Source organism: Malania oleifera, chromosome 12, assembly GCF_029873635.1.
Source record: "Malania oleifera isolate guangnan ecotype guangnan chromosome 12, ASM2987363v1, whole genome shotgun sequence".
NCBI lineage: Eukaryota > Viridiplantae > Streptophyta > Magnoliopsida > Santalales > Ximeniaceae > Malania > Malania oleifera.
Genome location: NC_080428.1, coordinates 63,727,891 through 63,750,461, shown reverse-complemented (window position 1 = coordinate 63,750,461; position 22,571 = coordinate 63,727,891). Strand labels below are relative to the sequence as shown.

At 36.8% G+C, this 22,571-nt stretch overlaps 2 protein-coding genes across 2 annotated transcripts; one reads left to right on the top strand and one right to left on the bottom strand.

The window, feature by feature from the left end:
- The first annotated feature begins 315 nt into the window (after positions 1-315).
- Positions 316-12,612, top strand: LOC131144934 (probable methyltransferase PMT5). The gene is made up of 10 exons (XM_058093899.1): positions 316-541; positions 826-1,802; positions 2,068-2,203; positions 2,351-2,591; positions 8,249-8,462; positions 8,646-8,805; positions 8,973-9,274; positions 10,724-10,856; positions 11,273-11,474; positions 12,291-12,612. Exons 2-9 carry the CDS (start codon positions 1,267-1,269, stop codon positions 11,420-11,422), a joined length of 1,872 nt encoding a protein of 623 aa, XP_057949882.1. The 5' UTR covers positions 316-541; positions 826-1,266; the 3' UTR covers positions 11,423-11,474; positions 12,291-12,612.
- A 674-nt stretch (positions 12,613-13,286) lies between these two features.
- LOC131144935 (putative pentatricopeptide repeat-containing protein At1g26500) lies at positions 13,287-15,025 on the bottom strand. The gene has a single exon (XM_058093900.1). It carries the CDS (start codon positions 14,988-14,990, stop codon positions 13,485-13,487), a length of 1,506 nt encoding a protein of 501 aa, XP_057949883.1. The 5' UTR covers positions 14,991-15,025; the 3' UTR covers positions 13,287-13,484.
- Positions 15,026-22,571: the final 7,546 nt, after the last annotated feature.

Below are 22,571 nucleotides of genomic sequence, written 5' to 3'. Positions count from 1 at the left end.
GCAAGCAAAACTAATCCCACGCCTACACCAGCTGTGCCTTCAGCCAACACATAGAAGATAAATCACGAATATGCGCTGCGGACGATAGTGTTTGATCCGGACTTCACATTTGTCCAAAATTTCCTTATCACGTATTAATTTATAAATAAAGACAAATAAATCACAGCCGCTTTTTTTTTCAAAGCTGTCACCGTCAACCTTGATTAGGGCTGTCACTCCGAAGTCATCACTGGCGGGCAGACTATCTCTCCTCGGGTTATTTCCGGTTTCGGGTTGAGCGTATAAAACGAATGTACCCAAATAATAATATTAAATAGCAAATACATAAATTCTTACGTAATGTTTGTAATTTGAAACCATTAGTATAAGAAAGAGGAGCAGAAAAAATGATGAGCCTCGAGCTTTTGGATCTCTGATTCGTGTCAAGGAAGAAACCCCAGAAACGAAAATCCGTAAATTCTGCGACTCACTCAAAAGCTCACCTCTTTGCGAGTCAAATTCCCTTTTCAGTTTCAATCTTAGTGCGGTTTTAGCGATCTGGGTACGCTATAAAACCCTAGAATTAGTGCTGATTTGTTTCCATTTCCATTTCCGTGTTTTTGTTTCTGTTTTTGGTTTCTGGGAATTGATCGTATATGGGTTTTATTTTGAGTACTTCGATCTGAAGTGCGGTGGGTTTTTAATTTTCTTCCTTTTCTATGTTTGTGCCATTTTGAGATCTGGGTGCTTGTCCGAGTGGATCATAAGAATGGAAACTTAGATGCATTCCATGTTTAGCAAATTTATGCGGCATTAATATTGCGGATCTTTGGCGCGTTACTGCAGGCTGATCTGGTTGACTGCTTCGACGCTGGGTTGGCACTGGTCCATTGTTTTGAATTTGCTGTCTTGGGATTCTGAGAAATTGCAGTGGGATTTTGAAATTTTGGATTTTTGTGAGTTTTAAATTGCCTAGATTGTTGGAAATTGCGTGATCCAAAGAGTAGGTTTTTGATCCCTAGTTTGGCATTGAATTGATTCATCGTGACCTGAATTTTTTGCGTTTTAACTAGATTTCGGGGCTGCTGTGATAAATCTGTATTGTAGTGTTTATTAGTTATGCAGTTCTGATGGGACAACTTGGTTGCAAGTGGACAACCGCAAAGCCGAAAGGACGTTGTTTCAATGCAAGTGAGAATTGTTTGGATTTGCGATAGTATGTGAGGGAGATTATGATTTTTGGGGTTTTGTAGGGGTTGAAGAAATAGGTTGTTTTTACTCGATTTCATGAGTAAATTGAAGATTTTGGACATGAGAAACTCTTGGTTTAAGAAATTATCTGTTATTTTTGGCCCTAGACCGCCCCTCAATTGGTTACTCCTCTGCCTTGTTAGTGTTCTTGCATTAATAGCCGTCTTGGGATCATCTTCATCAAGTGCTTTTGTGTCTATATCTTCAACTCCAGTACCAGACATTTATACAAATTATAGAAGGCTAAAGGAGCAGGCAGCAGTTGATTATTTGGAGCTGAGGACTCTCTCATTAGGAGCTGGTCGGCAAAGGGAGCTTAGCTTTTGTGGCAAAGAGAGAGAAAACCATGTACCGTGCTACAATGTGTCTGCAAACTTGTTAGCTGGGTTTAAGGAGGGGGAGGAGTTTGATCGTCACTGTGACATGTCATGGGAAGGGCAGCGCTGTTTGGTTCGACCTCCTAAGGATTATAAGATCCCTCTCAGATGGCCAGCTGGTAGGGATGTTATATGGAGTAATAATGTGAAAATAACCAAAGATCAGTTTCTTTCTTCTGGAAGCATGACAAAAAGGTACCTTTTTCTCTATACAAGCTGCCTTTTGTGCTGTGAAAGTAGAAACCTGTTTAATTGACCTCATTTGCTCGTTTGGTCACAATTTTGACATCTTTGTTTGTGTGTGTGTGTGTGTGTGTGTGTGTGTGTGTCTGTATGTTTATGGTGGGGGGGGGGGGGAGAGAGAGAGAGAGGAGAGAGAGAGAGAGAGAGAAATTATTACCTACTTGTATATATTATTACGTATTTATATATTTTGCTTCTCTTTCTACAAAATCTTTAGGTTAATGCTACTAGAAGAGAATCAAATTGCATTTCATTCTGAGGATGGGTTGATCTTTGATGGTGTAAAGGATTATTCTCGCCAAGTTGCAGAGATGATAGGGTTGGGAAGTGACTCTGATTTTTTTCAAGCTGGTGTAAGTCCCTTCTTTTCCCTTGTAGATTTTATCTGTGCTTGTTCTTTTGTGGCACCCTTTGGTTTAGTAGGCTGTTAATTGGCATACTATGTGTGGTTCTTCATGATCTATTGCATTATGTCTGTTTTTATTTTTTGTTCTATACAGGTGCATAATGTCCTCGACATTGGTTGTGGGTTTGGTAGCTTTGGAGCTCATTTGGTTTCCCTGAAGTTAATGGCTGTTTGTATTGCGGCATATGAGTTAACTGGTAGCCAAGTTCAACTGGCCCTTGAGAGAGGTCTTCCAGCAATGATTGCCAACTTTATCTCAAGACAGCTACCATATCCTTCATTGTCATTTGACATGGTTCATTGTGCTCAGTGTGGTATTGTTTGGGACCAAAAAGGTATTGCCAGAGTTGTTGCATAATGCATGTTTTCCACTTATGAATTATTTGATGCATAATTCTGATGCTAAGTGATTAGCTATTTCTCTATGTTGCTCTCTTCCTTTATGTTTCATTATAATCTAAGTTATAAATTTAAATTTGTTGCCAGTTTCGTACTTATGATGCTTACTGAGAATGACTCTCCTTAAATAATAACTAGCTCCAATTTGTTTATTTATGATTTATTGTACCATGGATCCTCAAGAAAATTTCACATCATTACCCAAAAGAAGCTGTTTTGAAAGAGTCAGTCATGAGTTAGTGCTTGTTTTGTTCAAATTTTTCTGTTCTTTTTTATCTCTTGCTTAATTGGAACAAATCAATGAACAGTGCAGTGGCAGACCTAGGCTTTTTTACGCTCTAGGGGCAACTGTCCTCGCTGGATTTTCCAAAAGGAGTTATGAGTAACTTAATTGAAAGTACTATTGTGCTTCCGCATTAAGACAACCTTACAAGAATATTAAGAAAAATAAAGACTTTTATGTTAATGCATATAAAAGTAATGGTGAAAGTTCGAAAGGCTTTGATCTCATTCTAAAGTATTGAAAAGCTTAGAAATAACATCCAATATCCTTTTAACTCTTTTTTTCTTTTAAAAAAAAAAAGAAGGTTTTGCTAGCTGCAGCATGCATGATTTGCATACTTTGCAGTTTTTGGTAGTTATGACAGAAGTTTTTGGTGGTTATGTGGAGGAGCATGCAAAAAACAAGGAAAATAAGTATTCATGCAGTTATCGACCGATTTATCAATTTACTAATTTACACCTCGTATGAAAATTTTATTCTAATATATTTTTTATCACTTAAAAATTTTATTCTAGTATGAATCTGTGAAAAAAATGAATTCTTGACTGATATGACAAAATTGAAAACTGCCTCAAGTTCCTGTTATGGATAATAGTGATATATTTGTTAAATTTCTCTTGGATAAGTGCTTTTTTCTCTAAATGAAGAACTTTTTTGTTGGGTTGTTGGCTGGAACAGTGCAAGAAGCAAAGTTAACTGCCCCCTTTTCTAGTCTATTCACTTCAACAAGGCCTTAAATCCCAGCTACTTGGGAGTTTGGATCAATTATATAGAAGCCTTTTCTGCAATTTAACTTTAAGTTAGGCCCATAGGTCATCACGCCTCTTCTTGCATTGACACTTATCTGTCTGAAATTATTTTGATTTAATTATGTTTTATTTTATGTTTCATTTGTTTTTTAGGCATATTTTTTCTTTTTAGCTTAAACTTTTGTGTCAGGAACTCTCAAATATTCTAATTAATCTGTCAATTTTTGAAATTAGCACAGATGACAGTAATATTATAAATTACTAGGTTATGGGTGGCTGTGACTATCAATATTTATAGAAGTGTTAACATGTAAAGAAGACATTTCAATGTATTTAAAATTCTCCACTCTTGTGAACAACATATGTTCCTAAGTGTTATCGGACTTGTGGCTTTGATTGGTGATTTCTGTATGCATGGAAAGATATTTTTTTTTTAAATCTTTTTAATGAAAACAATTTTTTTAGGGCTGATTTTCTATCCAAAAAGGAAAAAGGGCTGATTAGAATTTTATTAAGTGATACTTGAGACATGTATTAGACGTCTTTTTTTCTTCAAATTATTTAATGCAATGAAGAGGTTGATAGATGTAGATTGTGACAGATTGGCATATTTGCTACACCTTGATTTGGAAAGACCAATTATAAGCCAGGGAAGAATAATTGTGAACAATTGTCAGAGCATAGTGAACTATTGAAGATGGAAAATTAAAATTACCTCCTGTGTGTGTGTGTGTGTGTGTATCAGTGTTTTAAAAGGCGATTTTGAGGCGTGCCTTGATGTGTTTTGGGCCTAAAACGCCCCAAGGCGTTAGTTGAAATGCGCAAGTCCTGAAAGGCGTACGCCTCAGGGGAGAAGGCGTACGCCTCATGTGAAAAATCTCGCCTTTTTACGCCTCAAATTCCAAGTGTTTGCCTTTCAGGATTCTTAATTTATAACATAAATTAAACAGGGCAGAATCCATAATGCATCGAAAGCCCTATCCTACCTCTCTCGCACGAAGCTTCCTCTGTTATGCTCCTCGACGAAGCCTCGACGAAGCCTCCGGCGTGTCTTCTTCTTGACGATAGCCTCTGCTCTCTCTCCAACGATTCCTTCGACGAACCCTTCAGAGCTATTGTCTCTCTGCAGCGACACTCTGCAGTCCCGCGCCTCTTTCCGCGACCCTCTCACCCTCTCGTTCTCTCTGCCAGTGTGTTGGCTGCAGCTGGCTTTGAAATTAGAATCTTTGAGACATTTTTAATTTGGCTTGGCTCATGCTTATTCTTTTAATATATATTATTTATGTTTGTTAGTTAATACTTAAAATCGGCGTATATGATATTTAAAAATTATGTTTTTATATATTTTTTATTATTATAATTTTTTTAAAATTTTTTTTATTATATATAAATTGATTTTATTTATTAATTATTGTTAGCACAGGAGGAGCCCATAGGTAGGCTTGATACACATGTGTGAACACCAATTTGACCTAAAAGTTTAAGCCCATTGGGTTATGGGCTCAACCACATATATAAGTATTATCATCCATTCAAATATTCTAATGTGAGATAAATTCACAAGTGAAATTCTCAACAATCTCCCCCTCACTTGTGAGTTTCAACTGCTTCCCCTTGAATGGAAACCGTCTCTTTTATGGGAGTAAGTCTAATTCCCCAACAGTTGCTCAAGTGGACCTTACCATTGGCGCCTTATGTGTGTCGGATTGTATTCCACGTGCCTCCGAACCAATCCTATTTCTCATATCTTGACCCTATTCGGATCCATCCGCAGCATAGATGATCCTTATTGGCCTCGACCACATACTTGTTCCTCCAACTGTTAGCACGTCAGGAGAATTAACTTCATGTCTCAATTTTTTTTTTTACGATGTCGCTCACACAGAGTTATGAACTGTCGGCTCTGATACTACTTGTTAGCAGCGGAGGTGCCTATGGGTGAGCTTAATACACATGGGTGAACACCAACTTGACCCAAAATCTTAAGCCTATTGGGTCATGAGTTCAACCATGTATATAAGCACCCATCATCCACTCAAATTTTATAATGTGGGACAAACTCACAAGTGAAATTCTCAACAATTATTTTAAAAAATATAATCCCAAAATTCTTTCGCCTCAATGCCTTAAGGCTTACTCCTTGCCTCACGGAGGGTAAAACGCTTTGCCTTCGCCTTTTAAAACACTGGTGTGTAGATACATCTTACCAAGTACACTGGCACAGTTGTCAAATCGAGGTTTGAATTGTGAATTGAAATTCTAATTTTGTGAATCAAGAATTGAATCAAATCGTGAGATTTGGTAAAAATTTCCAAATCAATTTTAAATGACATGCATATATTGTTATACAAACAACAAGCAAAATGATAAAATACATTCAAATTTGTATTAAGAAAATTATGAAAGCTAAGAAAATGCCAGATGAATAGAAAAAAAACAATGTCTATATACAAAGATAAAGGAGATATTCAAAATTGTAATAATTATTGTTGAATTAAATTAAACTGTGGAAAATGGTAGTTCAACAAAGATTAAGGCTAGAAATGAAGGTTTCAGAATATCAATTTGGTTTTATGCTTGGGAGATCTACTACATAAGCTATATATCTTTTAATAAGATTAATGGAATAGTTTAGGGAAAAGAAGAGGGATTTGCATATGATATTTGTTGATTTAGAGAAAGCGTATGATAAGGTTCCTAGGGAAATTCTATAGTACGTTTTGGGAAAAAAAGGGTGTATATAGTAGGTAATTGATGCCATTAAGGATATGTATGATGGACTAATGATTAGTGTAAGAACTATAAGTGGAGACACTAGAGAATTTCCAATCACAATAGGTGAATGTCAAGGATTTGCTTTGAGACCTTATCTTTTAGCTTTAGTGATGGATCAACTAACTAGGAGTATCCAAAATGAGGTTCCGTGATATTGTCTTGATTGATGAAACTAGGTGTGGAGTAGAGTTTAAGTTAGAATTATTGAGAAAAACTTTAAAATCTAGAGGTTTTAGAATGAGTAGAAATAAGATAGAATATATGAAATCTAATTTCAGTAATAGTAGGAGGAATATTGGAGACAAAATTAAACTTGATAATGAAGAAATAAATAACATTAGTAAATTTCAATACCTTGGATATGTTATGCAACTTGAAGGAGAAATTGAAGAGGATGTAATTTATAGAATTAAAGCAGGTTGTGTAAAATTGAGAAATACTTCGAGTGTGCTTTTTGATCATAGAATATCCTTAAAATTAAAAGGGAAGTTTTATAGAATGACTATAAGACTAGCTATGCTATATAGATAAGAATGTGGTTAGCTAAGAAACATCATATCAAAAAGTAAAAGTTGCCAAGATGAGAATGCTTAGATGGATGAGTAGTATAACATTGAAAGATTAATTACGTAATAAACATATTTGCGGTAAGTTAGGAGCAGCTTTTATAGAAGATAAGATGAGACAGGGACAGCTCAGATGGTTTGGGCGCTTGCGATGTAGGCCATATAGTGTGCCAGTGAGAACGAGTGAATTAGTTATAGTGAGGAGTAGTAAAAGGGGAGGGTTAGATCTAAAATAATTTGGAAGGAGATAATGAGTAAGAATTTAATAACCCTGAATTTGTTGAAAGAAATTGTCCATGATCGCATCAATTGGTGGAAAAGAATTCATGTAGCTGACCCCACCTAGTGGGACTTAAGGCTTGATTTTGTTGTTGTTGTTGCTGTACATTCAAATTTAGAGTATAAAATTTATCATATTTTTGTCTATGCTTTCTCTGAACAAATGAGAAGTAAGAGAATGAGTTAGAAAAGATTAATAAGATAATGAACTTAATGCTGTCTAAGGGAAGGAATCAAGAAAAAAAAAAAAAAAAACTTTTGGTGTTTATTGACAAATTTTTTTTTTAAAAAGAACTTGGATAAAAAATAAAAAATAAAAAACCTAAAAAAATGGCTATAATTGAACAAACTATTGAAAACTAACTTTTGAATCTTAACAACACAATGAAACAGAGTACCACCTTAGCCGGTGAGTGTTCTATCCCTTCTTCGCAGTGGCAGAACACTATACTCCTAGAGTGAAGAATGGTTTTGTGAAGCCAGCATAAGAACTAAAGTTCTATTCCTCCTTTTTTATGCATAAAACTGACTTATATAAGGAATGGAAGGTAATTGTGTAAATACAAAAGAAATAATGGAAAAAAGGAATGTTGTCAGGATATGATAGTTCCAAAATCTTGTGAATCGATAGATTTGGATCATTTCAATAAATTCACAAGGTGAATTGATATATTCGGCAATGATTCAGTTGTTTTTTGATTCTCTAGAGAATTGAATTGATTTGGTGTGGAATTAATGCAAATTATATGATACTAATTGTAAATCGTAGGATTCTCAACTATGACTGGGAGGATTTGTCAGGTTCCACTGAATGAATTTCATTTTTTGTTTATGTTGAGATATGTGCATGTATTTTGGAAACTAAAGGGTAATGAACTGATGATATTTCACTATTGTGGATTCACATAAATTTCCAGCCTAACAATGACTTTGTAATTCAGATGGCATGTTCATTTTAGAAGCAGACCGGGTTTTGAAGCCTGGAGGTTACTTTGTTCTAACATCACCCACTGGAAGTTCTCTGAACATGAAGAAGGGAAGCATGTTAACACCAATTGAAGATTTCACCAAGAAAATATGTTGGAGTCTTCTAGCTCAGCAAGATGAGACTCTCGTCTGGCAGAAAACTGCAGACTCTCATTGCTATGCATCCCGGTGAGAATAGGAACCCTTCTTTCCTGTCTATTCTTTGTCAGTTTTTTTTTTTTTTGGGGGGTGGGGGGAGAGGGGGTGGGGTTAGTGGTTCTGATTTTATTGCACATATCATAAGATCTTATTTTCTTAAATTAATTACGAAAATTCTATTAATGCTCCTCCTTTTGCTTTTTATTGTAGCAGGCAGGATGCTGTACCAATTTGTGATGATGGGCAAGATGCTCAATCATATTATAAGCCCCTTGTATCATGCATAAGTGGTACCACTAGTAAACGTTGGATTCCCATTCAAAATAGATCCTCTGGTTCCCAATTGAGCTCTGCTGAACTTGAAATTCATGGAAAGTATTGTTCCAACTAAGCTTGCTTGACTTGCATACAGACTGTTTGTGGAACTTCTACAGTTTTCCTTTTGAATCTGTGTGATATATATTTGTTGAACATTCCCATGTACTTTTGTCACATTGTGATGCCATGCCTGTATATTAATGTGCCTTTATATTTGCAGGAGTTCATCCTGAAGATTTCTATGAAGATTTACAGGTTTGGAAATCAGCTCTAAGAAACTACTGGTCTTTGCTTACACCATTAATTTTTTCTGACCATCCAAAGAGACCTGGCGATGAAGACCCATTACCTCCATTTAATATGATACGTAATGTGATGGATATGAGTGCTCATTATGGGGGTTTAAATGCCGCATTTCTGGAAGAGAAAAAATCAGTATGGGTGATGAATGTTGTGCCAGTTAGGGCTCCAGATACACTTCCTCTCATACTTGCTCAAGGTTTTGCTGGTGTTTTGCATGATTGGTAAGATGCTAGTTTCTGTTCATTAACATAGAATGAAACTTTTTAAATAGATAATCACTCACAAAAAAATAAAAAATAAAAATAAAAATAAAAATTCAGGTCGTATTTGATCTAGAAGGTTAATTGGCAGCCTGTTTCCAATGTCAAAAAATGTGATTTCCCTCTAAAATTTCTCAAGAGGGGGTATTTTTTTTCCTTTTGGGGAGTGGTTGAAATTGTGTGGATTAAGAGCTCTTCTCCAAAAATGATCAATGATTATTCTTTCCAGGACCATAATGATATCTGGAGAATTTATGAGCACCATAGGAGAATATTCTGGTTTTAATTTTTGTTTCTTTCATATTTTTTATTTCCTAGTAAAGATTCAGGGAATTTAAAAAAAAAAAAATGTAAAATTTGAACATCAAGATGATGAATGACAGGATTTGTCAAGTGATAGTCTATATTTTGTCCATTTGAGTGTGTTGATGGATATCTCTCTGTCTCGGGTCAAATAGAGGCATTTGATCCCTTACATTAATGAAAGGATTCTCTTCCAGATGATCATTAGTTTTATAGTTCTGCTCCAGATGAATTAATATGGTTGTATAATCCTTACTTCGGTAAATTAATTTTAGGATGTGCTTGTTTGGGGGCAACTGGAATCCATTAATCAAAATCCCATTCTAATTCATTGGTTTCCGGCATTCAGTATGCATTTGGGTATTCTAATTGGGATTGGGCCTCATCAAATTACTGTAATCTTATTCCCCAATATGGGGAATCTGTGGTAGGGGATAGTAATCAGATGCTAGCATAATACTTTATTTAGAGGAAAAAATAGCAAGTCAAGTATTTTAAATTGTAAAGTAACTCATTGAATATCTTAAATAATTGGATAGCTCTTGATACCACGTGCTTAGGAATTTTAGAAAATTTTGAATTGATAAAATGTATAGTTTTTTCTTTTTTGGATAGGACAAACAATTAATGAATGTTGAAAAAATTATAGTATTATTCTGTTATATGCCATATTATTTGAAATATTCTATTATATAATTGGAATCCCTACATGCGTCTATGCATTTCTAATTTGACCTTGTTATACACAGTAGATTTTGACATCCTTTAGAGCTTGAGATGTTTTTGGGAGTTTCTGACAAGTAATTACAAATCCCTGATTGTGATTTTGATTCCTTGCACTATCCAAATGTATCAGTTGGAACTCTTCCAGTTCCCCTACAATGGGAATGAATCCAATTCTGATTCATTTGTGCTACCTTACATGCCTGCATATGTAGTGAAGTTTCATTCAGAGTGAAAGTTAAAGGTTGTGTTCATATTGTGTTGCATCTGGGAAATTCTTGTCTTGCATTTTTTTGGAATTGTCCTTCAATCTCTGTTTCCATAGAAGTTTATTGTACTCTTTCAGCGGCGGAAGTATAGAATGATATAATCTCTGTGCTCCAGGTGTGAATCCTTCCCCACGTACCCTCGAACATATGACATGCTTCATGCCAATGGGCTATTCTCACATGTTGCCTTGGAAAGGTGCAATTTAATGGACTTATTCTTGGAGATGGATCGAATTCTAAGGCCTGAGGTAATTCTACTTTTTCTCATTCTATTGTAATTGGTAAAGCTGGAAAACTCACTTGTTCTATCAAATTGATGATTCATTAGCTAGTTTTTTTCCTTCTATTTACTTAAGGAATAACTTTAATGTTAAAATATCTTTGAAAAGAAAAAATCGTTTTCTAAAATTTTCTCTATTTCCTTTTTTTTTTCTTTAGCGTTTTTTAAAAATTGATAGGTCATTTATCTCCCATTTTATCTCTTTTCGCATTCCTGATGCTGCTTTCCTATTTCTGTAGTTATTTACTTGAGAAATAACTTTTAACGTTTGTATTATTTTGGGAATTTGATGCACTTTGATGCTAACGTATGTGTGCTTCACCATATTGTTTATTTTTTGGGTATTTAAAAATTCTAACATATGAGATTGTGATTGTTTGTCAGGGATGGGTTGTTTTTTCTGATAAAGTAGGAGCTATAGAGGAGGCACGCATGCTTGCAACACAGGTTCGTTGGGAAGCAAGGGTCATTGACCTCCAGAATGGCAGTGACCAGCGGCTACTTGTTTGCCAAAAGCCATTTTTGAAAAAATGATTTGTTTAGCATCAGTCTCATCTTTACTGAAGCACCCAGGATTTGACATCAGGTATTTTTCTGTATCTTGGAAAGTGGGGAATATCTAATTGATGAGCATAAATTTGAACAATAATGGATTACACTTGGTGCAATTATAATTTTTCTGCTCAAGTTGCTCTGCAGAAGTGGAATTTAAGTGGGTTTAGATGCTAATTTTCATTGGAGGGGAGTTTCATTGTTAGAGCCGATTTGGTTGCTTTACCAGAGAAAATCTAGTGCATCTATGGATGTCTAATTACTGTGGAAAAAACCAAAAGAGATTTAGCAAATGTATAAGCTTTTTGTAACCATGTATACCTTTTTGTAATGGAGTTTTGATCTGGGCCAAGACATGAGCCCCATTAGAATAAGCTCTTTGTGAAAATTTTATGTTTCATGCAATAATGAGCTATACTTAATTGTTAAAGTACTTAATTTGGAACACACAGGATTAGATCCTCTCGTTTAACCTGTGACTGGACTGGAGGTCCTGTTACGTTAATGGATGGCCAACTGAGTTGGGAAGAGACCTTCCTCTGATGAAAAGAAAACTTTTTGAATGACTGCTTGGATTAACTTATAAGAGACCATTGTGTTGTGATGTAGGAGTTTTATGCCATAGAATGCTAGTTTGCAGCTTTTTTGCAGGAATACACCAATTTAGATGGTGAACCCATCTCATGAGACCAGAATTGCTAATGGATAATCTTTTTGGCAAATTAACTAATTGAGTATTTATTGAAACGGAGATTCTGAGATGATAGCTGATATATCTATACTATCAGACGAAATAGCTCAATAGTTTGTGTTTACAATCTGATGATGATGTGCTTCTTTTAATTGGCAGAGCAAGAATCGTCATTAATTGCACCCCCAGAGAATGTATGGATTTGAAGATGTTCACAATTGAACCTGGGGCAAGTTGAAGCTGTAGATTAGAAGAGTGCCACAGAAGCAGCTGCAATTCATTTTTTCTTTCTAATTTTTGTCAAGGTTTTTCCCTTTCTGTAGCAATTCTTTCACCCATTTTTTCTTCTTCATTCCTTTTCTTGGGTTTTATTTGTTTATTGATTTTGATATTGGAAGTCATGTTTTTGTATTGAACAGTTACTGCTACTGAGAGAAGAAAGTCAGTAGCCACGAAATGTAAGAGTTAATATTGTATTGTATCGTGTTGCCTCTCTTCCCCTTCAGCTATGCCTATGTGCGTCTTCCTCCCCCACAAAAATGAAAAACCAGATTGAAGTGACTCAGTTTGATAATCGTTCAACTAACAGACCGTAGCAGCAGAGCTCTTGTTTGTTTTGCAGATTGATTTGCTTTGATCTTTTTTGCGAGTTCAGCATTACCTTCGGAACATATATAGCTGCCATAAAATGAGTTGGGCCCCATGGCCAGGAAAAACAGTTATGTTGAAGCAGGTAAAGCACAGGGCCGAGTGGGTCTCCGCCTGTGTTCATTACTATGACTTCAGTACCACGCACAAGAACATAAAATTTTAAGAGGCTTAAAGAAGAATCTAGAACACTCCGGATTTATGAAAAACTCTCCAGAGTATCCTAGAGTGATCAAGAACCGTGGAGAACTCTCTAGAGAGCCCTAAAGTATAGTAGAACCTATTAGATATTTTTACGTTGTATTGGAATGTACATATGCTATAACCTTCATTGTAAATATCTAGATGAATACTCTAGAAGATGGATCTAGGCCCTTGATTCAAATTGATCACCACCGTCCATTGTGGAGGTGAAAGTGTATAAATAGGGGGAGACATCATTTGGCCAAACCAACACACAAACCCTCAAAACAACAAAGTATCGTAAAACATTCTCCAAGCAATACAAAAGTCTTCAATTTTTCAAACTCTCTAGCTTTCTTTTGTGAACTTTGGTGTCTATTTAGTAGGTTAGATTAACTTAGCATCACGGTCAGTGTGAATATTGCTAAGTGCCGGCATGGTTGGCTTAGATAAAGGTCTAATGCCGTGACAAACTGTTCAAATTAGCTCTATGAGTTTGGATTGTGCCTGTACAAGCTATTCTCATGCCTCAACTGCTCTGTTTCTCCTCCTCTCTCTCGTCGCCATTTTTTCCCCATATCTCATAAATATATCGGCCAAATCAAACAAACCCACCTCCCTCAATTTCTTCCCTACCTCTTCAAACATTATCACACCCTCCTCACTCGAATAATATTGCAAGAATTTGTTGTAATCAAACCTAGGCACTTCGAGTCCCCTGTTCATCGTCCTCTCCACGTACTTTGTGGCCTGTAATGATTTCCCAGCCTTAACCAAACCTCCAACGAATATGGTGTCAAAATTCACCAGCGGGTCGTGTCCCTTCCTCCCCCTCTTCCCCAAATGTCCCTGCAACAACATTATATACGTATGCATTGTAGGTTCACACCCCCTCTTTATCATCTCTCTGAACACTTGGGTTGCTTCGCTTATCCTTCCCAACCTCAAAAGCCCCTTGATCAATCCATGGTACACGCTCACGTCTGGTTTCTCAATCCCTTCCACAATCTTATAAGCCTCCCTAACTCTGGCTTTCGTCAAAAGGCCGTAAATTAGCGACGCTAAGGTCGCGTTATCCGTCTGCATTCCTCTCTGCTGCATTTCCTCAAACACCATATAGGCTTGGGCAAGCTTACCCCTCTTGCACATCCAGTTGATCACAAGCCTGTACGTCGAAAGACCCAAATCGTCAATCCTCTTCATTCTCATTGATTGGAAAAGCTTCAATGCCTCATCGAACCGATTAGTCTTGAAAAAGGTCTCCATCATTTTCTCAACAGCATCGATTTCCGGCTCGAACCCATCATCAACCATCGAATTCCACATCTCAGAAGCTTCAATCAAATCACCCACTTCGCAGAACCCCTTAATCAGATACTTGTAAGAGTTCCCAGATGGCTCAATCCAAGGTTTCAACTTCAGAACAATGAATTTAGCTTCGACAACAAGTTTACACTCGCATAACGTCTCGACCACTCTGTTAAGAGTCTCTGATCTGTATCCGTACTCATGGGCATTCATCAAATGGAAAAATTCCACACACTTCTTCATCTCCCTCGCCGAGGCCAACGTCTTTAGGGCAATCCTGAAAGTCTTGTCGTTGACAAGACGACGCCGTGCCATCTCCTGAAGAACTTCCCAGAAAAGCTCGGTGTTTCTGGACTGCCCAATCACATCGATCATCTTGTTGAATGTGACGGAGGTGTGGGAGAAATGGTGTTGGGTCTGCGTGAATTCGAAGAACCTGTAGACGGGTCTCCAAGAACAGGGGAACTTGTTACAGACTTGGAGAAAGAACTCGTGACTGAGTTCGAAGTCGCAGTTGCGGAGGCGGGCGATAAACTTTGGCTGGGGCGAGTCCTGTTGCTGATACAGGACGGTGCAGACTCGGAGCAGGTGAGAAGGGTTGACTGCTGAACTAGGTTTGGCCTGTTGGGGAAGAGCTGATTCAGTAGTCGAGAAACGGAACTGCTGGAGGGAAAGCAGTTCGGCCAGACGTCTGGTGACTGCCGGTCCCCGGATGATCATTTTGCCGATAATTGAGAGAGACAGACAGAGAAAGAGAGAGAGAAACCTCTTTCAAATTTTAAAAATTCCATAAACTCATCTTAAGATTTGATAACAAAAGATGCAAATTTTATGTGACATTTAAAAAAGGTTTTTTGAATTTTTAAAACTTTAAAGAATATGAAAAGCAAGAAATGTATCTTTTTGTCAAATCTTAATGAAAATTTATATAAATTTTAAAATTAATGAAATTTATATCTTTTTTATCAAATCTTAAAATAGAATCTTTTATCCCAGTATTAATTAAAATTTTTATTAGAGATAGTATTAATTAAAATTTTTATTAAGGGTATACTAACTTCTTGACATTTGATGTAATTGCATTTGTGCATCACTTTATAAAGTTTAAATTGTGACACTTTAACTTTTAAACTTTTAATTTTTTACTTCCATCCCGGAACTTGAATGCTTTGAATTTTTCTATTCATCTTAACAAAATGATTTGTTAAAATTATGTTGAATTTTGTTTAAATGTACATGAATTTAAATTAAAAGTTTGAAACCTATGTTTCAAAATACATTCTTATTGAAATTTTTAAATAAGAATCTAAGCTGAAGTGAATGCGAGAATTGAAAGACTATGTGCAACGGTTTAAAACTTAGGAAATTGAGTGTAATTTAGTCAAATTTTGGAGAGCTTATTGAATAATTTATTGCACTTTGTTTATCAAAATTTAAATTGTGACAATTTGAATCTTAATTTTTGAATTTAGTTTTCATGAAATTCCTAAACAAGGATTTGAACTAAAGCCAATATGAAAATTCAAGGATCCAACTATCTGGTTTGCCAAATGCTTATACCTAGGAAGAGATTACTTAAAATAAGTTAAGTAGTTACAAATAGATATATATAAAAAAAAAATTATTAGTATTATAAAGCAAACAAGCTTTTTATAAATCTATAATAAAGAATAAATAAGAAATAAATATTCTCAAATTTTATTGTGTGAATGCCTATTTCTTTTTTGTGACTACAAGAAATGATTAGAAATATCCAAGGAGTATATTCACTAACTCCCAAAATTTTCATTGTATTCCATTTTATTCTAAGGAATAACTATTTCATAACTAAAACGTAACTTAAAGTTATGTTTAGTTTGCGAAATAGCTATTCATTAAAAATAAGATGGAATTATAGTGAAAAATTTAAAAATAGAGAGAATAGATGGTGCTTTTATATTCCTTATTATTTCTTTTAATATATAATACGGAGTAAATATTCTTATTATGAAATTTAGAGATAGCTATTTTTTGTATTCTTTATTATAATTTCATAAAAAGGTTTTATTTGTTACTTGGAAGAGTCATTTTTATAAGGTAAACATTATGGAGTGAATATATTTTTTTTTTATTTGTAAGGGGTTTGAACCATTGGAAACATATATAGAGTCTTCAACTGTTAACATTCTATTGCTATTAACTCTATATGCCTTAGTAGTTCATGAATATTTTTTTTGAAAAAAAATTCTTCCATTCAATTTTAAGATTATCTTTGCTATTTAAGATGTGACAATATTTGAATCCAAAAACCATGGAGTAGCTTAATTATGTAAGGTTTGCCTTAATATGAAAGTTTGCAAAAGGTCATCTTAGCCACCAATCTTATTAGAGTTCTATTTAATATATGGTAAGAAGTGTTAAAGGTTTTCACTAAAAAAATATTTAGGTAAATTATGTCTATTAAATAATGTTCTAATTATCTCTTGGAATATTATATTTTTCTTCTAACTACTCATTTAGTTAGTGTTAGAGTTGCCAAAACATTATGTTGAAGACCATTTCATTAAAAATAAATCATTATTATTAAATTCTTTTCCATGATTGATTTTCATTTGTGATAAACTAAAGAGAAATATAAACTATAAAAGGCATAACCCTTCTTATGAAAATCCTTTTTGTAGCTCCTTTTCAAAAGATTCTTCTTAAAAGTCATAAAAGGCTCAAGTTAAGCTTAAGAGGAGAGTGGAAGTGCGTAACCCACACATAAAGACTATGGCACCTTATTAATAGAGTATTGAAGTGAAGTGGTGGGACCTGAATAAAATACGAGAAAGTAAGATACTCGCAAAGACATTCTCTTAGGCAATATATTGAAAAGATTGAAAATATTTTCATTTGAAAATATCTTAAATTTTCTTGTGATTACCATAGTATCATTGTCACTTCTTCCTCTTCACTCTCCTTGATTGACTTGAGAGCTCATTTTTCATTCTTCGTGGACCTTGGGTTTTCATTTCATAAGCAACTAATGCAAGTAAAAAACTAGGGAATTCATTTAATGACCTTTAGTCTCTTGAGTAGGTGTTACCTTGTACCCACGAGTTGGTCATTAGTATAAGATTTATTGGTAGATACTGATATAGTTGGTATGTCTAAGTAAGCATATCTCTAATATCTCTTATATCGGTTTCATTTTAGTAAGTTTACATTCATAAACAAACATATTTATTTTAGATATTTTAACTTTATAATTTGCTCCTTTTTGTGTTACCTCATAGATTGTGACAACCCAAAAATTCTACTACTCTAATACCACCTACAATAATATTTTCATACAATGGAAGATTTCAAATACAAATTACCAAAGTACTAATTAACCCAATATAACAATATCATTTCCAATATCACAATTAATACCCCTAAATTTCTAAATACATCAAAAACATAATTTAATAAAGATCTATTCTAAATAAAACATTCTATCCCACTCACGCTTCACTGTGCCTGAAAGTAGGGTCTCAGCTTCTGTATGACACAAATGATGGAGAAGGTTGCTTTTTCTGCTGTACTGTAATTTTTCTCAACTCTGCTCAACACCTTGCTGGTGTAATAAATGAGTTTGTGCTACCTTCCCTCCTCTTGGACTAAGACCGAGCTGGCTGCATGTGGATTCAAAGCTATGTATAGGTATAGGTCCTCTCCTGCCTTCGCCTTTGTTAGTAACGAGGGGAGCCAAGCTACTGCTTGAGCTGTTCAAAGGCTTTACTTTGCTCCTCCCCCCATTCAAAACCTCCTTTCTTTCTTAATGCCCGAAAGAAAGGCAAACCCTTGTCTCCCAAACAAGAGACAAATCTGCTGAGAGAGGTCATTCTTTCTGTCAAAATTTGGATCTCCTTCTTCGTTCGTGGGGCCTCCATCTTCAGCAGCGCCCTTATTTTGTCAGGGTTGGCCTCTATCCCTCTGTGCATCACCATGAAACCGAGAAACTTCCTTGCAAAGACGCCAAAGAAGTACTTTGTGGGATTTAGTTTCATTTGGTACCTGCGCAATAGTTCGAATGTCTCCCTCAGATCCTTGCAATGCTCCCATGCTTTTAGGCTTTTCACTAGCATGTTGTCTACATAGGCCTCCATCGTTCTTCCTAGCTGATCATTAAATATCCTGTTCACCAGCCTTTGATATGTCACTCCCACGTTCGTTAACCTGAAGGGCATTACTCGGTAGCAATAGAGCCCCCTCTCAGTGATGAAAGATATTTTCTCCTTGTCTGCTCGACGCATTGGGATTTGATTGTATCCTGAGTAGGCATCCATAAAACTTAGGAGTTTATGTATAGAGGTCGAATCCACCAGTTGATCGACTTGAGGAAGAGGAAAGTTGTCTTTTGAACATGCTTTATTCAAGTCTGTGAAATCAATACACATCCGCCACTTCCCGTTCGGTTTCTTTACTAAAACTACGTTGCTTAACCACTCTGGATAGTGGATCTCTTTGACGAATTTGGCTTGCACTAGCTTCGTCGCTTCTTCATCTATTACTTTGATTCCCTCCATCCCAAAGCTCCTCTTCTTCTACTTTACGGGCTTGTGGTTGGGGGTCTACCTGCAACCTGTGCTCCATAATTGCAGGGTCAATACTCGGCATATCTTTGGCCCACTAAGCGAACACATCTACGAACTCACTTAGTAGCTCACTTAGTTATGCTCTCAAAGCGTTAGGCATGTGGCTCCCGATCTGCACGCACCTCTCCTAATCGCCATTTATAGGTACGCATGTGAGGTCTTCATCCAACGTGCTAATTTGAGGGTATTCTCCCCTCACCTCCAGGTATTCTACAGTTAAGGTCTCTCTTATTTCCGTCTTACCTTTCAGAGCCATTATGTAGCAATTCCAAGCCATTGCTTTATCTCCCTTAACCATCCCTGTCCCGTGTAGAGCAGGGAATTTCATCTTGAGATGATACGTGGATGTTACGGCTTGAGCGGCATTGAGCAATGGGAGCCTAATATGATATTGTACACTGATGGCCGATCGACCACCAGGAAATCCGTTAACGAAGTGATTTTCTATGGGGCTGTCACCATTGTTACCAGGAGTGTAATAGTTTTCACGGGATGTACTGCATCTCCTCCGAACCCGACCAGGGGGGTGGAGATTTGGCTTGAGTCATTCCCTACTGATCTTAATCCCCTCGAGCACCGACTAGAACATAATGTTGGCTAAGCTCCCATTATCTATCAACACATGCCTCACTTTGTAAGTTGCCACCAGCAGGGAGACTACTAGAGCATTGTCATATGGTTGTCGCACTCCTTCTTCATCTTCACTATCAAATACGATAACATCATCTTTTTTTTTTTTTTTTTTCCTTTTGCCGCTTCATTCCCTTTTCTCTGTTGAGAGTACCTATTTTGCATATCTTTTGCGAGCACCTCCGCTGTCTCCGCCACTAGCGGACCCTCCAAAGATCACCACGATTTCTCCTATGATTTGTTCCTCCTTCTCGTCCCCATTCGGCCTCTTCTACTTACGAGTTTCCCCTTGTCGATCTCCCTTCTTTATGAATCTTGACAAGTATCCCTTTTTTTATCAAGGCTTCAATTTGGTTCTTCAACTGAATACATTCTTCTGTATCGTGCTCGTGATCCTTATGGAATTGATAGAACTTGGACATGTTCCGTTTATATGAGGTGGTTCGCATAGGTTTGGGCCACGAGACATATTCCTTCTTTCTTATATGCATCAACACGTCAATCTGTGGTGCATTTAGTAGTGTATAGGTGGGGAACCTATTGGGTTTCCCTCTCATCTTAGAGCTAGTGTGCAGCGCGGTGGTCTCCTGTCTCTTCACGAGTTTGGAAGGTTTGCTATTCTCTCGGCTACCACCTTTCCTTTTCAACTCGATTCGATTTCCCCTGGTGTCCATAATTTCTTCCAAGTTGATGTACTTCTGTGCTCTGGCCATCAGTTCACCCATATCAGTCGGTAGCTTCTTCCCCAGTGAATATAGGAAATTTCCAGGCTGGAGGGCCGTGGTCAGAGCCTCTAAAGCCACCCCTATATCTAGGTTGCGGATCTCTAGGGTCGTAGTGTTGAAATGGTGCATGAACTTTTTTAGTGTCTCCCTTTCTCCCTAAACCATGCTCATTAGATGGGCTAATGTTTTGACGATCCTCCGAATACTGAGGAAGTGGCCGGTGAACAGCTGCTCCATCACTGAGAAGGAACCGATTGATTCAGGTTGTAGGGTTTGGTACCAATCCCTGGCACTACCTTTTAGAGTTGCTGTAAAAGCTTGGCACATGATGACATCAGGTGCGCCTTGCAATTGCATCAACACCCTGAAGGTGTCCAGATGATCGATCGGGTTGGACAAACCTTGTACCTTTCAAAGGTCGGCATTTTGAATTTGCTGGGTAGCAGGACCTCTATCACTTTTTTGGTGAATGGAGGCTCTGTAGATCTTAGAGAGGCTTCCCTGTAGAAGGGATTGGTCCTGCCTTCTTTCATTATGTCACTCCCTGAACCCGTGGATGGGCACCAAGTGTGAATTTAGTAACCTAACTTGTCTCTGTATCAATTAAAACATACATGATACTACACCGAATGAGGATCCGACCCCGTGGGGTACACGTACACCCTATACACATTGATATACATTTACATACACATCACATACGCATCGGAAATGTTCTTTCTAATACATACAACGTACCATACTAGAGTCTATACATAATTAAAGTCTACGTTCCAAAATATAGTACGTACCCCGGGTGTCTACAAAACCCGACAATGACAACCCGGTTACAAAATCAGTACTTACACAAATACTATACGCAGCTAATTGACAACCATGCTCTCGAACGCTAGGACGCTAGTTTTGGCTACTCAAAGGACCTAAAAAATATTTGTATAATCAAGGTGAGACACTTCTCAGTAAGGAAGAAAACAGGTTATATCAGTGTGTGGCATACAAGTGTTATTTCAGCATAAAACATAACACGATACAGTTCCAGTGTTTTCACAATCTAGTTCGAATACATACGATACAAAACATAAGATCAGTGTCGTCACACGCTTCGGCCAAAACCGGCCACATTACATAAAGCACCTAATAACCTAGTATTAACCAAAGCCCCATAGCGATATCATTTCTAATATAGTGTCAACTCACACCCATCGGTGACCAACCGAAACAAATAGGCGATATTTCACACTCTCGGAAATAGAGCCGGACACTCTCGCCCATGGTATTTAGCCGAGACATGGCGTTTTCCCATGGTAATTAGCCGAGACGTGGCAAATTTCACAAAACCTAGAACAATTTTGGAACTCATGTTCCTATACCTCTCAGCTTATGGTAATTAGCCATCACCGCTGTTTCACAAAACCTGGAACATTTACATACAACAGTTCATTCTACACTTACTTGGTATACAACAAATCATATAGTGTTCATTTCAAGAATAAAGTTTAATACAAATATAGGTACGGTCATCTCAATATCACAGTTTTATGCAACATACGATTTTCTAACAAAAATAGAGATGATACCCGAACCCCAAACTTTTCCCAAAAAAGTAACCCAAAAATTTTGCATTTTCACTCGATAGATTTTCTCAAATAAGTAGCCAAATCATACATACAATTGTAAACTACATGATTCCGATTTTAAAAATAATTGATATAAACAAAATCCCTTTACCTTTAACCCGAAACCAAAACACGAACTCTACTGCTCCAAAACTACGAACTGAGTTTCCAAAATCTAAACAACAAAGAACAATACTTCCTTACAATCATATTCTTTACATATCTACCGAAACGAAAACGGATTCAAAGCCCTACCTCGGTTTTAGGTCAAAACCTGAAAATCCTCGAAATGAAATTCTGATCCGCTATCCTAGAAGAGATTTTCCTTTTGATCCACGTAGCAATGTCGGATCGTTGATTTCGGAAACAGACAGCCCGAAATCTGGGGTAGAGAGAGAGAGAGAGAGAGAGAGAGAGAGAGAGAGAGAGAGAGAGAGAGAGAGAGAGAGAGAGAGAGAGAGAGGATTTAGATTTCTTAACCATGAAGCAATGGAAAATTCAACTTATAGACCTTTGACCCAGCTAGACTTGTCGACGAAACGGAGTCCTCATCGACGGGTTGCAGAAGGAAGTTCATTGATGCCAAGGTGTCCTCGTTGACGAGCCTGAGATTTTAGAATTTCCCAAAATATCTCGGTATCTCCTCGTCAACAACCTACTAAATCTCGTCACCGAGCTAAACAAGAGGCTTCGTTGACGAGAAAGGAAACCTTGTCGACGAGCCCTGCT